This window comes from Hyperolius riggenbachi, chromosome 11, assembly GCF_040937935.1.
Source record: "Hyperolius riggenbachi isolate aHypRig1 chromosome 11, aHypRig1.pri, whole genome shotgun sequence".
Taxonomy (NCBI): Eukaryota; Metazoa; Chordata; class Amphibia; order Anura; family Hyperoliidae; genus Hyperolius; species Hyperolius riggenbachi.
Genome location: NC_090656.1, coordinates 48,009,907 through 48,027,770, shown reverse-complemented (window position 1 = coordinate 48,027,770; position 17,864 = coordinate 48,009,907). Strand labels below are relative to the sequence as shown.

General features: G+C 46.5%; 1 protein-coding gene across 3 annotated transcripts in view; it reads right to left on the bottom strand.

Annotated features, from left to right (window-relative positions):
• The window catches only part of CLEC3A (C-type lectin domain family 3 member A), a 126,876-nt gene that overhangs the window by 9,381 nt on the left and 99,631 nt on the right, over positions 1-17,864 (bottom strand). For all 3 annotated transcript variants that reach the window (XM_068260566.1, XM_068260567.1, XM_068260565.1), the window contains exon 2: positions 3,758-3,841. In XM_068260566.1, the coding sequence (XP_068116667.1) occupies positions 3,758-3,841 (84 nt within the window). The remainder of the gene's footprint in view (positions 1-3,757; positions 3,842-17,864) is intronic.

Below are 17,864 nucleotides of genomic sequence, written 5' to 3'. Positions count from 1 at the left end.
ACGCAGCTAGCAAAGTGCTAGCTGCGTGCAGCAAAAAAAGAAAGGAAGTAAATCGGCCCAGCAGGGCCTGAGAAAACCTCCTGCGTGGCTTACCCTGAACTACGTTCGGGGTTACCGCCAGGAAGGTTAAAATGGGAATAGAGATATTAGCCATTTAAAGAGCACCTGTCATGCAGGTTTGAAGTGCCAAGATATAATGGTATATAACGGTCCGGTTCGCATTGGCACTTTCAGTTAACCAGATTCGTGAAAAAAGAACCGATTTCCGTTCCAAAGGATTTGTTTCTGTTCCATTACAATGGAAAGGGCTGAAAATAGCTGTCTTTGGGCATCCTATTGCCCTGTGTCTGTGTGTCTGCTTTCCTGTTTCCGCCCTCTGTCAATCTGCTTCTCTCCTGAGATACCTTTTTTAAAGGACACCTGAGGTGAAAATAAACTGATAAGATAAACAATTGTATCTATCCTCCTCCACCTAAAAAGGACTTTTTTTTTAGATATCCCACAGTTTTATTTTATATTCACACCTAGTTTTAGGTTTTTACTGCTTCATAATTTCTGCTCAATGACACATGCATTGAAGTAAGCCAGAGATCAAATCTACAAACTATTGACCCTTTTTCTATTTTTTGCTCTCAGAAGCCATTTACTGACAGGAAAGTGTTTTATGGCTGGAATTCCTTATCAGTGAGGGTTATGCTATAGACCGACCTAGTCCCAACCCAGACAGAAACTGTCACTTGCATACCTGATGTTTAACTCTTTCAGGCAGAGAAAGACAAAAAGGATCACAGCCTAGTTATTTGCGTGCTCTGAACTTTACATACATGTCTATCTCATGTCACCTGTCACCTCAGTTGTCCTTTAACATGGCCTCAGGATGCACACACCTGCCCCCTCCCTCCAGCTCGCTCCATGCACACTCTCCACAGATTAGCCCCACACTTCCTGACAAGCGGTTGTTTACACGATCTCGCCACGTGGGTATAGGCGCAGGATCACGCAAACATCAGTTAGTGATATTGACCATCACGGCAGATTGGATCTTTAAGATCCCCAACGACTCCTGAGTAAAGTACCACAATCGCTTGAAGTCTCATTCGGGCCCCAGTTGTGTAACGTCGCCGACCAGAAGATGAATCTGGGGAGCACTCATCGTCAGGCAGACGTCGCTGCATCTCCCTGCATCGCAAGGTGAGTACATAGCTTTAAGGGACCAGAGCATGTTGGTCAGAAATTATTTCATTTAACATTTTGTAAATTCCAAACTCCCAGCTGAATGGAGAATTCCTTATGGCTGCCCGGCAGAAACCAAGTGAGCAGCTCTAATCCGTCTTTTTAAAGAAACACACAAATGTAGTAGCTGTCGCCCTCTAGCGGCTTAACATGTTAATACAAGGATAATTCACCAAATACATTTGATAGTAAGCATAAAATATTAATAGGTAACTGTAGATATTTTACAGTAATGTTGAATACTGAAAACCCTACTGATTTCACCAGGAAACCTAGGTAGGTGCTGGGGGCCTAGTGGGTGTTAACAGGACCATCTGCCACCTTCTCTGACCTCTCTCCACTTTAGTTGCCAAAAGGACCGCGGGGGGGGGGAATCTACTATCTTGCCTAATTACATCTTAATTCATCTCTGACTGGCTGCTGTCATAAGTAAAGCTCTACTGAGCCCCAATGAGTCCTTATAGTTAAAGGAGATTCCATCTATAAACTGAGGCTACCCTGACAACCCAAACCAAATAACTTGTACATATAACTCCTGGATCGGTTATTAAACTCCCAGCGGTAACTGAAATCTGCGCCCTGTTTGGCATCTGTTATCCCTGCCAGGGTGTAGACAGTGGCGTAGCTAGGGTATTTGACACCCAGTGCGGTCAATTTACCAACACACTCTCCTTCCCCCCCCCCCAAAAAAAAGCGAAGCGCGCCACAACAAAAAATGGGTGTGGCCATGATATCACATAGGCGGAACTAACTGTAATGTAACTGTGGGCATTACAACTGTAAGGCAGTGGGCTAATATAGGTAGCCAGAATAGTTGCTTCCAGCATATGTTAGATAGGTAGGTGCCCCCAGTATAGGTTAGTTAGGTAGGTGCCTCCAATATAGGTAGCTAGTATAGTTGCCACCAGTATAGGCTAGCTAGGTAGGTAGGTGCCCCCAATACATGTTAGATAAGTAGGTGCCCCAGTATAGGTTAGATAGGTAGGCGCCCCCAGTATAGGTTAGATTGGTAGCTGCCCCCCAGTATAGGTTAGATTGGTAGCTGCCCCCCAGTATAGGTTAGATTGGTAGCTGCCCCCAGTATAGGTTACATAGGTAGCTGCCCCCCAGTATAGGTCAGATTAGGTAGCTGCCCCCAGTATAGGTTAGGTAGCTGCCCCCCAGTATAGGTCAGATTAGGTAGCTGCCCCCAGTATAGGTTAGATAGGTAGCTGCCCCCCAGTATAGATTAGATTAGGTAGCTGCCCCCCAATATAGGTTATATAGGTAGCTGCCCCCCAATATAGGTTATATAGGTAGCTGCCCCCTAGTATAGGTTAGCCCCCTAGTATAGGTTAGATAAGGTAGCTGCCCCCCAGTATAGGTTATATAGGTAGCTGCCCCCTAGTATAGGTTAGATAAGGTAGCTGCCCCCCAGTATAGGTTAGATTAGGTAGTTGCCCCAGTATAGGTTAGATAGGTAGCTGACCCCCAGTATAGGTTAGATAGGTAGCTGCCCCCCAGTATAGGGTAGGTAGGTAGGTTCCCCCTCCCCCATAATGGAGGGGGAAGTCAGCCACGGGGAGGGCAGCCCGACCTCTCCCTCCCTTCCCCTCCCCGGGCAGAGTTAGCGCAGGGAAGCGCTGAAAATATTCAATGTAACTCACCTCCCTGGTTCCAATCGCAGCTCAGTTGCCGCTGGTCTTCTCCTCTGCATAGACGCTTATACACACGCTGCTTCCTGCTAAACAGGGGAGAGGAAGGGAGGGAGAGGAAGGGAGGGAGAGGTCGGGCTACCCTCCCCGCGGCTTATTCCCCCCTCCATTACAGAGCACCCCCCTCCCTCAGCGCTCAGGGCGGCCGGGGTCACCCCACATGCTACGGGTCGCACTCTCCGCCCCCCTCCCCCCTCACGACGCTTGTGGGTGTGGATTTCAATTACCGGGCTGCACGGACCTACTGTGTTGGACACCCAACATGTTGGAAAAATCTTTATATTCGATCTAACGGAATAATCAAACTAAACGATCGAAAATTCTAATCGAAAAAAAAAATGAAACATTGTACAATGTATGGGCACTTTAGGATAGTCCAGGTTCTCTTTAATGGTGCCCATACACGGTACAATAAAAACTTTCAATTTTCCCATTTATTCGACTAAAACGATCGAACCGAATAAAAGTTTAAAATAATCTTTTTTTTCGATCAAGAAAAAAAAGAATCGATTATCCCTTTTTTTTTTCAATAAAAATCCGATCGGACATGTTGGAAAAATCTTTATATTCGATCTAATGGAATAATTCAACAAAATGATCTAATCAAAAAAAAAAAAATTAAAAAATTGTACCATGTATGGGCACCATAAGAGTGCTACAGAGAGAATGAGGAAGCCATCTCCTCAGCACAATGCCCTCCACAGAATTAGCTTTGATATGATGTATAGGATGTGCAGTATTCATTTTAACAAAAGCAGTGCTTTCCTGTAAACCGCTCTTCATGCTGAGCCATTATTGGGAACCTGAAAGGAATGGCAAGTTATATTTACCGGTTTGTAATGCTTGCATTTCCTTTAATGAGTTTACCTCCCGCCACAGCTTGTCAATCTGAGTCTGCAAATCTCCATCCTTTTCTGAAAAGAAAACACCACAATGTTAGGATATTGTATAGACCTCCTGTTTAAAATCATCAAATAAAAGGTGGAAAAAGCAAAATTAGGACTCCATACTAGAAACAAATAATTCAAGTGAGTCTGGCTGCCTCCAAAACACTAAATTACACATGGCTTGAAGGACCACTCCAGCGAAAAAAAAGTAAGCCAATAAAATCTGACAGAACGTACAGGTTTTGGACTAGTCCATTTCCGTATGGGGGATTCTCAGGGTTTTCTTGGTTTTAAACAGCATTTCCTCACTTGCACATTATGTTGTCAGTTAGACTTAGCAACTGTCGTTAGCAACTGCCGTTTGAACACAAAGAAAACCCTGAGAATCGACCATGAGTAAATGGACCAGTCCAAAACCTGTCGGTCCTGTCAGATTTTAACGGCACTTGCACTCGACCTATGGGACGCGTTGAACGATTCACTATTGCACTTCCTCCTTCCGGTTTGAAGGAGGAAGTATGGTAGTGTGTCATGGAACGCGTCCCATAGGTCGTGTGCAAGTGGAGTGAGACGCATAGAAGCTGATGGACTTCTGGGTAAGTATCCCCTCGTCTCCCCTGGTCACACCTGAGGCAATCAAGCCTCATTTTAATTTCGAATTTGAGTAGATGAATACTCGAAAGCCCATCCCTTAAAGCGGAACTGTAAACAGTTTTTAAACACAGTGTTTCACGTACCTGGGGCTTTGGCAAGCCCTTAGCAGCCGTCTTGTCCCGCGCCGGTCCTGCCCGAGCCTCCGTTCTCCCGCCGCTAGCTGCTTTCGGTTTCACCGCCGGGCCACTGCGACTGCGCAGGTCTGGCCATGCGGATCCTTTCTTCGCCTCCCCTGCTATTGCAGAGGGGAACGCGAAGAAAAGATACGCTTGGCCAGAGCTGCGCTGGCATTGACTTAGAAGTCTAGGAACAGAACTATGCTGGCGGCGGGAGAACGGAGGCTCGGGCAGGACCGGCGCGGGACAGGGCGGCTGCTGGGGGCTTGCAGAAGCCCCAGGCAAGTGAAACACTGTGTTTAAAAACTATTTACAGTTCCGCTTTAAAGGTTACTTGGCCACACCCCCTCCCTGCACTGTAGGAACAGGGATGTATAACTGCTCTTGTTATGCCTCCTTAAATTCACTATCGTGAAAATTGTAAAATTTAAAATTCATTTGAACCCATACACATACAAAATGTGTTTCTTCCAGAGTAAAGTTCCTTCAGGTCTTTCTTTAGTTCTGGAACTTCCAGAGTAAAATGAGCCATAATTTACTTTTCCCCTATGTTGCTTTTGCTTACAGTAGGTAGTAGAAATCTGACAGAAGCGACAGGTCTTGGACCAGTACATCTCTTCATGGGGGATTCTCAGCATGGCCTTTATTCATTATAAAGACCCTCCCTTAAAAGGATTTACACAAAGATGCTGCCCAGCCTCCCTGCATACTGCATATTTTTTGGCAATTGAACGGAGCAACTGCCATTCTCTAAGTGCTTTTGAAAATAAAGAAAACCCTGAGAATCCCCCACGAGGAGATGGGCTGGTCCAAAACCTGTAGATTCTATCAGATTTCTACTACCTGTTGTAAGAGAGAGCAACATAAGTCAATCATGGCTCATTTTACTCTTGAAGAAATGTACTTTTTATCTGTATGTGTTTACTGTTTACATGTATTTTACATTTTATGATTTTCCTGACAGTGGTCCTTTAATTGCATATCATTTTGTGGTTTTCTGTACGAAGTAATTACTGTTGAAGGTAAAGATATCTATCAGAGAGGTGGGAGAGCCTTGGGGGAGCTCTAGATTCCCGCCTTGCGGAGCATTTTGCCTGCAAATAGGCCAGGAAACTTGCTGTGTCTGCTGTGGGGTCTCAAGCAGCAGCAGGTGCCAATTGCTTGACACTTCCAGTTAGTTAAATTCCGGCTAACGGGGGTCTTGCTGTATGTTGTTTTTAAGCAGGTAAATACATTTTATTTATACACATCTGAACACCAGGCCAAAAAAGCAGGACTTTAGAAGAGGCAAAAGGCACAGGGGGATCGGTTTCCAAAAGTGGGACAGCTGTGAGTCATGCCACCAGGGTGGTGGAGACGTAACATTCTCACAGCAATGCCTTAGTTCTACTTTGCCTGTAACCTTGTTTTTTGAACGCTTTTTAAATTATCCCTGGCCCTGCAGCTGTTTACCAGGGCACCGTGTTCTGTTCCTAAGACGCCACTCATCTTTTTTTCATATATTTCCCTCCAAATATTCTTTTCATGCATCTTTTCAGAGAATCCGCAGCACATTTCCTGTTTGAGCTGGGTAAACACTGAAATGTACTGAGTCTACTTCAATGGACTAACTGAGGAGAATTAACACTTGTGCAGGCTGCACCATGCTATCCTGTAAGTGTATTCTGCAGAGTTTCCACTCAAATATACAGTAGTGTGGAAAAGTACGTACATCCCACATAATGCTTTTTCTTTCTTTCTTTCTTTCATTTGCGATTGCGGGCGAAAATTTTGTTTTTGCACGAAATTTCACGATTGCGTGCGAAAATGCTGGCGTTGCCATGCTATGAGTTATCACGGTTTTAGTGAATCAAGCCCATTGACTTATCCATATTTTACTTCAATTCTTACAGCTGGCGCAATTGAACTAAAAGTGATGAAACATTAAGGGCTTGATTCACTAAACCATGATAACTCTTATCACGGCTGTTTTCCCGTGCATTTTTGCTCGCAATTGTGCGTTTTCATGCGCAAACGCGAAAATGCATGCGAAAACGGCTGTGATATGAGTTATCACGGTTTAGTGAATCAAGCCCTAAGATTTCAATAATTTCTTCAACAAAACTAATGAATATCCTATTTTTCTTTCTGAGGAAAAAGTAAGTATGCCTTGACTCTGATTCCTGCTGTCTGCCTCTTTAGCAGAAACAACCTCAGCGAACCTATGTCACGCTGGCACGCCATCGCTGCTGCACTATGTCCTACATGAACTGGCCGGGGCGTCTACTAGATGCTGAGCCAGTTCATAGCCCGCAGCACTGCTCCAGCCTCCATAGTCTTCCGGCAGGCAGAGCAGGGCTACGGGAAGATGGCGTCCAAAGCCCTGTACTGGAGACTATTTGTGTCTCCAGTACAGGGCTTCGGGCACCATCTTCCCGTTGCCCTGCTCTCTGCCTGTCAGCGCGGGAGACTGCAGGAAGATCGTCCGGGTAGCTGCGCACCAGAGGCCGGCCGGGAGAGGAGACTTCTGTCAGGTGAGTAAATTCCTTTTTTTGCAGGTGAAATGTTGCCCACATTGTGTTATTTTCTGGTGAAATGTGGCCCACATTTCGTTATTTTCTGGTGAAATGTGGCTGACTTTGTTTATTTTCTGGTGAAATGTGGCCCACATCGCATTATTTTCTGGTGAAATGTGGCCCACTGCATTTATTTTCTGGTGAAATGTTGCCCACTGCATTTATTTTCTGCTGAAATGTGGCCCACTGCGTTTATTTTCTGGTGAAATGTTGCCCACTGCGCTTATTTTCTGCTGAAATGTGGCCCACTGCGTTTATTTTCTGCTGAAATGTTGCCCACTGCATTTATTTTCTGCTGAAATGTTGCCCACTGCATTTATTTTCTGCTGAAATGTGTCCCACTGCGTTTTTTTTCTGCTGAAATGTGGCCCACTGCGTTTATTTTCTGGTGAAATGTTGCCCACTGCGTTTATTTTCTGGTGAAATGTGGCCCACTGCGCTTATTTTATGGTGAAATGTGGCCCACTGCGTTTATTTTCTGTTGAAATGTTGCCCACTGCATTTATTTTCTGCTGAAATGTTGCAAACTGCGCTTATTTTCTGGTGAAATGTGGCCCACTGCGTTTATTTTCTGGTGAAATGTTGCCCACTGCGTTTATTTTCTGCTGAAATGTTGCCCACTGCATTTATTTTCGTGTGTCTGGGGTAACTGTTGCTGCATTTATTATTTAATGGTCATAGTTGGCTATGTGTGCTGCTTTGGGGTGACGGTATACTAATAAATAGCATCACACAGTTTCTGCACATTCATGATGTGAATCATCATTTCACCACATCATGGCGTAAACACTGCTTTCTTATGCCTCGCTGTTACATCATTACGTTAGCTCTGCCCATACAATGTCATGGCCACGCCCATTTTTCATTCCATTTTTGTAATTTGATCTCCCCCCTTTGTCAGCTGACTGCCATGGCAGATAAGCTCATGTGAAAGCACAGGTTGTTAACAATATGTCTTCTTCCATGAAAGCAGGAAGTAGAAATACTGGAGATTTATTTTAGGAATTGTATCAGCTATAGCAAAAACATTTTTTTTAAGGTTTTTATGCTGTATCTTTTAGAGCAGAGAGAAAGTTCTGAGTTCACTTCCACTTTAAACAATACCAGTTACCTGGCAATCCTGCTGATAACTACCTGTAGACTGAAGTCAGACTACATTATCAGCATTCTTGTTTCAGGCCTGTGATCCAGATCAGGGATGCTCAAATTCGGCTTCGGGAGATACCCGGATAGTTGCTATCCGGATATCTCACAGTAAAGCTGGGCGGGGGAAGTCAAGCTTACCTGTCTAACGTCTTCTTCGGTACGTCCCTAGGCGCCTCCCACGATGCAGTCCACGCGGCGGTCACATGACTACAAACACTTCCTCCTTCTGGGTTGAAGGAGGAAGTGTTTGTAGTCACGTGATGCGCGTGGAACGCACCGTGGGAGGCGCCGAGGGACGTACCGAGGAAGACGTCAGACAGGTAAGCTTGACCCCCCGCCCAGCTTTACTGGGAGATATACGGATAACAACTATCCGGTTATCTTCCAAAGCCGAATTTGAGCATCCCTGATCCAGATACTGCTGCAGCCAAAAAGATCAGCAGGACTGCTGGGCAACTGGTATTTTTTTTAAAGGAAATGAAAATGGCAGCTACTATATCCCTCTCACTTGAGGTTTAAAGTAGGTATACCTTATAATTGTATATACACCTTTGAAATAAACTAGAATATTTATTTTTCCCAGTCCTTTATGCAGAATTGTTTTTAGAAGTGAGATGTTTGAAAGGGTTCATTCAAACACAGCTTCAAATCACCAACAGCATATCTGAGGTATAGATCCAGGCTTTGACTTGATCACTCCAGAACCAACTGTTTGTTTATTCCCTTTTGTAACGATTGTGGAATTCTTTCCGTGGTCAGCGCACAGGATGCGTGCTGACACTGCGGAAATCCTCCACAAGCGTATAATCTGAGAGAACCCAGCAAAAGGTGCAATGCAGCTGTAGAGGGGAATTCCTGCCGGCAGATGGAGCCGTGGAGTGCAGAAGAACAGATCCTCTGCACAGCCACAGATGCCAGATAGGAATTGTACGAGAGAAACCAAGTGAGAACGCAATCGCAAGAGATGCGATTGCCAATGAGAATGAGCACAGGGACAGAATGTATGTGTGTGCACCAATCTAGTCGCCAACCCGCGACGGTGAACACACAACAGCAGAAACAAAGTAGGAACGCAATCGCGAGAGAAGAGATTGCCATAAGTGACACAAGTCCAAGCACGACAGAGCACGAGAGTAGCAAAGGCACAGCAAACAACAATGAGAAGACAAGGAAAATAACAAACGCTAGATAAACGCGAACACCGCACTCATTCGCAACAGCGAACGCGTTTACGGCGTGTTCTCCGCACGATAAGCGCAACAGAGACAAGCACGCCACCCTAACTAACCAACGCCACACAAACACGAAACAAAGAACGCGAACACTTGCTTAACGGTTACCCCACCGAGCCTACAGCAAGCGTTCGTATCAGACAAGACAGAGAGAAGGAGCAGCCAGCAGCAACCACAGCTCTGGCCTACACTCCCAGGCAGAGTTCAAAAGGAACCACCGCTGCTACCGCTAGAGCGAGTGCGATCCAGACAGACAAACTAACAGAAACAGGAATAGGTAAAATAAGATCCACCGCTCTTCCGCCAGAGCGAGTGTGATCTAGGTTCAGAGACAGGACAGGAAGGATCCACTGCTCTTTCCGCCAGAGCGAGTGTGAACCAAGTAGGAAAACAGAGTTAGCAGGATCCACTGCTCTTTCCGCCAGAGCAAGTGTGATCCAAGTACAGAAACAGGCTAGCAGGATCCACTGCTCTTTCCGCCAGAGCAAGTGTGATCCAAGTTCTGGAACAAACGATTCACCATCGCCCACCGCTGGAGACAGTGCAATCGCAAGGACAAACAGAAGATAGAACAGGCAATACAAATAATACAACCTGAGTGTACTAGAGGGATGCCTAATGCAGTCCCCAGGAATACTCTAAGATAATCCTAGCAAACAATAGCAAGGCTGACACTCCAGGAGTGTTTCAATAGTAACAAACCATGATGACCAGCAAAGGATTGTGGGATCACATGGTATTTATGCTGCAAGCCTTCAAGGGAGGCAAATAGGCAATTTGCATAATCAGTATATGCAAATTCCTCAACAGCAGAGCAGGTCTGAAGCTTGCAAAGCAAAGACAGGTCTATTATCCAGAGACCTGCATCCCACAGACTTGAGGAATGGTCAAACAGCTGTCTGCCTGTGCAGCCAGCTGAGCGGATCATTACACCTTTTCAGACATTCTTTGGTTGATATCCTTGAATAGTTAAAGTGATTGTCATGTTAGGCCCCGTTCACACTGCACGTGTTTCCAGCCGCGTTTTGGAAACGCGTGCAGGTGGCCGACACGCACGACATCAGACATTGCATAGAGTGCAATGTCTGATGTTCACACTGCATGCGTTCCGGACCTGTGCGGTCCGGGAACGCATGCTGCACGCATTTTTTTGCAAAAACGTGTGGCTGTCCCATTCACTTTTCAGTGATGGGATCAGCCACGCAGTGCATACAAACGCGGATGGCGTGTGTTCGTACGCGTTGCGTTTCGCGTGCGTGCCCGTCCGCGTTAAGGTTCATTATCAGATGTATTTATATCTTCAACAGTTATCCTCAAGCACCCTCTGGTGGAATGTTATAATGGTGAGCTGCCAAGGCTATGATATTGCAGAGATCTAAAATATAACATTTCCACCACCATGCTTTACAGTTGATATCAAGATCTTCCAGTGAAGGGCTTCCTTTCTTAGTCTTTCCTTAATGTTAATTCTGTACAGTCTAGTACTACACCTGGTACACCTTCTGGGGATAAAGACTTCTTGCAGAATCTTACATGCTGCGTGGGCTGATCTTACTGATACAGCCTGGCCTGGACAAGTTGGCATTTGCCTTAAATATTCTTCATTTGTTGATCATGTTCTGGACACTGGAATTATTGATGTCTAGTTGTTTGAATAACTCTACAAATGATTACTTTATTTTTGTACAAAAATCTTGCATCATTTTTCAAGATATTTTGTAACTGAATACCATTAAATGTTTTCTTTCAGCTTCAGTCTGCTACTGCATGTTCTAACAAACATGCTAGAAACCATGGCAAATGTATATGGCTTGGTGCAAAAGATACCCCCAACCCCCCTGTCGCTGTTTGTCTCACTGGTTCATAGGTCTGCACAAAGAAGGAAGTGACATCATAGCTCCCATTATATCATATGTTTTTTTCAGTGACACTGTCTCTCTTTTGGAACCTAATTCCTCTGTCCCTCTTTCTTCAACACTTGTCCTTGTCCTTATCAGGACTGACATATAGATCTATGTAAATATATGTATTTTTTCAATTGGAAAATGTGTTTAATAGACTCAAAATTTTATTTCTACCTCCATCTTTTGTTTCTGAGTTCTATCTGGTATCAGTGACTAGAGGTGTGGTGGGGGCGTGGTTAGAGGTTTGGCAGGGGTATGTATTTAAGTGTCCCTCTTTCTTATTTTTAAAAGTTGGGAGGTATGGGAATATAACTAATTGGTAGGGCAGCTGATCAGACACTTATAGAGAGCAATAGTTGTCATGTCACAAGCCCCACCCACAGTGGCTTACCTACTTTAGGGCTGCAGGTGCTCACAGCACCGAATGTAGCCATGAATAAGGGTGCCGCTGTGGTGCTCAGCCACTGTATTCTTCCACCTGGGACCTTTTCTCATAGTGTGGGCAACATTCGGGAAAATAGCAGCAGGCAGTGTAGGGGACTGTACTACATCCCGCACTAGATGTAGCACCCCTCCCCCTTCCTGTCCCGTGGGCAATGTGTCTCCTCACTCTCTACACACAGCCTGCAGCGAGTGAATGTGCAGAGCAGCAGGGTGAGTAGAGAGAATGATTGCTGTGCTGCAGCTGGTACATTACCAGGGAGAGCTGGCAGGATGTGTTTAGTGCTTTAGAAGTTGCCTGTCATCAGTAGCCATGTGCACTGGCTGCTGCCTGTAATACCAGAATGCCCTACACTATTGATTATTTATCCTGAACAGAGTAATTAATCAATAATGAAGGGCAGTCTGCTGTTGCAGAAGCCAGTGATACAGGTGCTGACAGCCAACTTCTGTAGTGAGCAGAGAAGCAAACTAAAGCCAATTTAGATTGGCTTGATTGCAGGTAATCTTATCTCGATTCCGAGTTCCCCCACCCTGTTGTCTTCCTCTATGACCCTTTCCTCTATTCAGATTTTAGTGGCTTCTTTTAACAACATGTCCCTGCCAAACAGCACTGGGGATGACTGCAGTCTTGGTGAGAGGTCTTCCTGACATTTCTCCTCTCCCACTAGGCTCTCTGTCTTGTACCTCTACCTCTTTATCCCCCCTCCTCCTATTCACCCCCTTCTTTCATATGTCCCCCTTTTCTGACTGTCCTCAGAGGAGCTCACAATATAATCATACCATAGTCATAGTCTAATGTCCTACTATATATATTATTATTGTCTATTTATATAGCACTGACCTCTTCTGCACCACTGATAGAGTACAGAGTTTCATAAGAGTTAGCTTCATCCACATCCTAACGGCTCCTTTTCCCAAAAATCTGAAAATTAAATTTGCAGCAACATGCTCGGCGCCCAAACCCGTCAACCCTCCCATTTTTTTTTGGGGGGGGGGGGGGGTGTTGGGGGTGAGGGTGAGAGGTGGTAGTGTCTGTAAATAACAGCATCGGTTGTCAAATTCCCTAGGTACGCCACTGGAAACCAGGAAATGGCTGATCTAAGGATCTAAGGAAGGAGATTTGAATGTTTGTAACAGCATGTTCTTCTATATTGTAGCTCAAAATACATTTGTACATGTATGAAAGGATGATAGATGAGTAAGAAAGGTCCAGAGGACCAGATGGCTGTTTTGCATCTCCTGACACTTTCACAAAGTCCTAATCAGTGGCGCTGGTTAGCCGCAAACTTCCAGGTTCTGACAACAGCAAAAGACCAAGTGTCACACTCAGGGCCGGTCCTGGACTTTCTGCTGCCTGAGGCAAAGATCGTAAAGGCGCCCCCCCCCCCCCCCCCAATATTTCTACATAACATTACATCCCCCACACAACCGACCGTGTCCGCGAAGGAAAGCCTGAGTGACGCAGCAAAGTGAGTGACTGACTCACCGGGGATTCGGTCTCCCTCCGGGTCTGGCGGCCACGAAGAGCGGGCATCCGCATCCAGCATGCATCCTGCACTGGCAGGGGACAGACGGCTGCGGTCTGCGGCGGGCATGCTCCATCTCGGATCTGAGGGATCTCGCGCTGGGCCAGTGAGCGGCGGCCGGCGGCAGCCAGCCAGCTTTATCATCATCATCGTCACGGTCACGTCGGCGGCGCTCGCTGCTCAGTGACTGACCGTGACAATCAGCCGCAGCCAGGGCAGCAGAGCGGGCGGCAGCCACCGCCATCAAATCAGCAGGCTTAGGCACTAGGCAGCGTCACCAGGGGTGTAGCAATAGGGGTTGCAGAGGTAGCGGCCGCATCGGGGCCCTTGGGCCAGAGGGGCCCCATGGGGCCCTTCCTAAACCAAAGTATAAGCTGTTTATTGGTCCTGTGTTGGTAATGATCACTTCTATAGATGCTTTGAATGGTAGTAATCATTAACAAGCTGTTCCCCATCCCCTTCTGGCACCTCTGACACTGTAGATGACCTTGGCAGGTTTTGTTACGCCGTATCAATTGCTACGTATAGAGTTCTTGGGGGGCCCCAATGTAAAACTCGCACCGGGGCCCCGAGATTCATAGCTACGCCACTGAGCGTCACCAGCGTGCAGCCTTGGAGGAGACAGGAGAGGCCGCAGAGCTCGGAGTCATCGGACTCGGAGGCCGGCGGCAACAGTGCAGTTTCTAGGCTAAAATGCACCCAGGGCGAGGGTGTAAAAATTGCGCCCCCCCCCCCCCCCCCGGTATAGGTAGCCAGCTATAGGTCCCCCCCGAGTATAGGTGGCCAGGCATGGGTGAGCCAGTAAAGTTGCCCCCAGTATAGGTTAGCCAGGTAGTTGCCTCCAGTATAGGTAGTCAGTATAGTTGCCCCCAGTATGTTAGATAGGCAGGCACCCCCCCCCCTCCCCGGTATAAGTTAGATAAGTAGGTGCCCCCAGTACAGGTTAGCTAGGTAGGTGCCTCCAATATAGGTAGCCAGTATAGTTGCCCCCAGCATCGGTTAGATAGGTAGGTACCTCCAGTATAGGTTAGTTAGTTAGGTGCCCCCAGTATAGGTAGCCAGTATAGTTGCCACCTGTATAGGCTAGCTAGGTAGGTAGGTGCCCCCAATACAGGTTAGATAAGTGCCCCCAGTATAGGTTAGATAGGTAGCTTCCCCCCAGTATAGGTTAGATTAGGTCGCTGCCCTTCAGTATAGGTTAGATTAGGTAGGTGCCCCCAGTACAGGTTAGATTAGGTAGGTGCCCCCAGTATAGATTAGATAGGTAGCTGCCCCCAGCATAGGTTAGACAGGTAGCTGCCCCCCAGCATAGGTTAGATAGGTAGCTGCCCCCCAGTATAGGTTAGATAGGTAGCTGCCCCCAGTACAGGTTAGATTAGGTAGGTGCCCCCCAGTATAGGATAGATAGGTAGCTGCCCCCAGTACAGGTTAGATTAGGTAGGTGCCCCCCAGTATAGGATAGATAGGTAGCTGCCCCCAGTATAGGTTAGATAGGTAGCTGCCCCCCAGTGTAGGTTAGATAGGTAGCTGCCCCCAGTATAGGTTAGATAGGTAGCTGCCCCCCAGTATAGGATAGATAGGTAGCTGGCCCCCAGTATAGGTTAGATTAGGTAGGTGCCCCCCAGTATAGGATAGATAGGTAGCTGCCCCTAGTACAGGTTAGATTAGGTAGGTGCCCCCCAGTATAGGATAGATAGGTAGCTTGCCCAGGTAGGTGCCCCCTCATAATGGCGGAGGGGGGAGCCGGAGCCGCGGGGAGGGCAGCCCGACCTCTCCCTCCCTCTCCCCGGGCCGCTCTCCATGCTCCCCCCTCGGACTGCAGGCAGCAGAGTTAGCGCGCAGGGAAGCGCTGCTGTACACAGCTGTGCCTCACCTCCCTGGATCCGATCGCCGTTCCCACCCTGCTGGTCTCCTCTCTACAATGTAGCTGCTGATACATTACACACGCTGCGTAGGAAGCAGCCGCGTGTGTATCAGCGGCTACATTGCAGAGAGGAGACCAGCAGGGCGGGAGCGGCGATCGGATCCAGGGAGGTGAGTAACAGCTGTGTACAGCTAACTCTGCTGCCTGCAGTCCGAGGGGGGAGCATGGAGGGCAGCCCGGGGAGAGGGAGGGAGAGGGAGGGCTGCCCTCACCGCGGCTCTGGCTCCCCCCGCTATCAGTCACAGCCACTTCATCTGGTGCCGCCCCTCCACTTCCTGCCGCCTGAGGAACCCGCCTCACCCCGCCTCATGGGCGGGCCGGCCCTGGTCACACTTTGACTTCAGCTCTATCCATTCCATAGCCAAGTAACTGCGCATTTGCCAGGTTTCATCAATGGATGGAGGAAAGAGGAGGTGACCTGAATAAAAGCAAATTGTGCCATCTTGTGGTAGACAAGTATACTGCAGCTATTCAAAATTGAATCACTGAACTACAGTTCTACATATTGTATTTAGGGAATAGCAGGCTGCATACCAAGTGCCTTTTCACTCTTGTTCTTAGAGGGGGAAATAAACACGCTAGGAGTGGCCTACAAAAGAGGGAGGAGGCAAAACATAATGCAAAAATATGGCACAGAGCTAAAAGGTATAATTTATTATTTTTTGGACATGCTGTATTTAAACATTCGTATTTGACCAACATATATCTTCCTCCATGTAAAATCATTAATAATTAAGCTCTCCTTTTAGGGAGAAAAAATGGAAGTTATGATTTAATGAATGAAAGAAACCCCCATTAAAAGTACGTAGAAAATGTACAATTAACTTTTAACCTTTAAGATTTAAACTTTGAGCAAATTAAGGTCTGATGGATGTGTGTGAGGAACAGGTGGGGCATCTCTCTGCATTTGGTCTTGGAGGACCTTCTTCCAGCCCTGGGTATTGTAGCAAGTGTAACTCCTAGTAAAAGTAAAACAGCCTGCTTTATTTACTTGTAATATGTCATAGATTTCTATTTTTTTTACAAGACGTTGTATGTTTTAGCGGTAGACTATTAGGAATTTTTGGGCCCCTTACACATCGTCAGGCCTGCCCCTTGGAAGGCCCCCAGGAATGATCGCACGGCACCCAAAAATAGGTAGGTAGCCAGGTATAGGTGCCCCCTGTATACAATAGCCAAGTATAGTTGCCCGCAGTATAGGTATCCAGTATACAGTAGTTGCCCCAGGATAAGTAGCTAGTATAGTTGCGCCCAGTATAGGTAGCCGATATTGTTGCTCCCTGTACAGGTAGCCAGTATAGTTGCCCCAGTATAGGTATCTAGTATAGTTACCCCCAGTATAGGTAGTATAGTTGCCCCCAGCATAGGTAGTATAGTTGCCCCAGTATAGGTAGCTAGTATAGTTTCCCCCTGTACAGGTAGCCAGTATAGTTGCCCCAGTATAAGTATCTAGTATAGTTACCCCCAGTATAGGTAGTATAGTTGTCCCAGTATAGATATCTAGTATAGTTGCCCCCAGTATAGGTAGTATAGTTGCCCCCAGCATAGGTAGTATAGTTGCCCCAGTATAGGTAGCTAGTATAGTTCCCCCTGTACAGGTAGCCAGTATAGTTGCCCCAGTATAAGTATCTAGTATAGTTGCCCCCAGTATAGGTAGTATAGTTGCCTCAGTACAGGTAGCCAGTATAGTTGCCCCAGTATAGGTATCTAGTATAGTTGCCCCCAGTATAGGTAGTATAGTTGCCCAAGTATAGGTAGCTAGTATAGTTGCGCCAGTATAGGTAATATAATTGCCCCAGTATACAGTGGGTTGCAAAAGTATTCGGCCCCCTTGAAGTTTTCCACATTTTGTCATATTACTGCCTCAAACATGAATCAATTTTATTGGAATTCCACATGAAAGACCAACACAAAGTGGTGTACACGTGAGAAGTGGAACGAAAATCATACATGATTCCAAACATTTTTTTACAAATAATTAACTGCAAAGTGGTGTGTGCATAATTATTTGGCCCCCTTTGATCTGAGTGCAGTCAGTTGCCTATAGACATTGCCTAATGAGTGCTAATGACTAAATAGTGTGCACCTGTGTGTAATCAAATGTCAGTACAAATACAGCTGCTCTGTGAGGGCCTCAGAGGTTGTCTAAGAGAATATTGGGAGCAAAAACACAGTGAAGTCCAAAGGACACACAAGACAGGTCAGGGATCAAGTTATTGAGAAATTTAAAGCAGGCTTAGGCTACAAAAAGATTTCCAAAGCCTTGAACATCCCACGGAGCACTGTTCAAGCGATCATTCAGAAATGGAAGGAGTATGGCACAACTGTAAACCTACCAAGACAAGGCCATCCACCTAAACTCACAGGCTGAACAAGGAGAGCGCTGATCAGAAATGCAGTCAAGAGGCCCATGGTGACTCTGGACGAGCTGCAGAGATCTACAGCTCAGGTGGGAGACTCTGTCCATAGGACAACTATTAGTCATGCACTGTACAAAGTTGGCCTTTATGGAAGAGTGGCAAGAAGAAAGGCATTGTTAACAGAAAGCA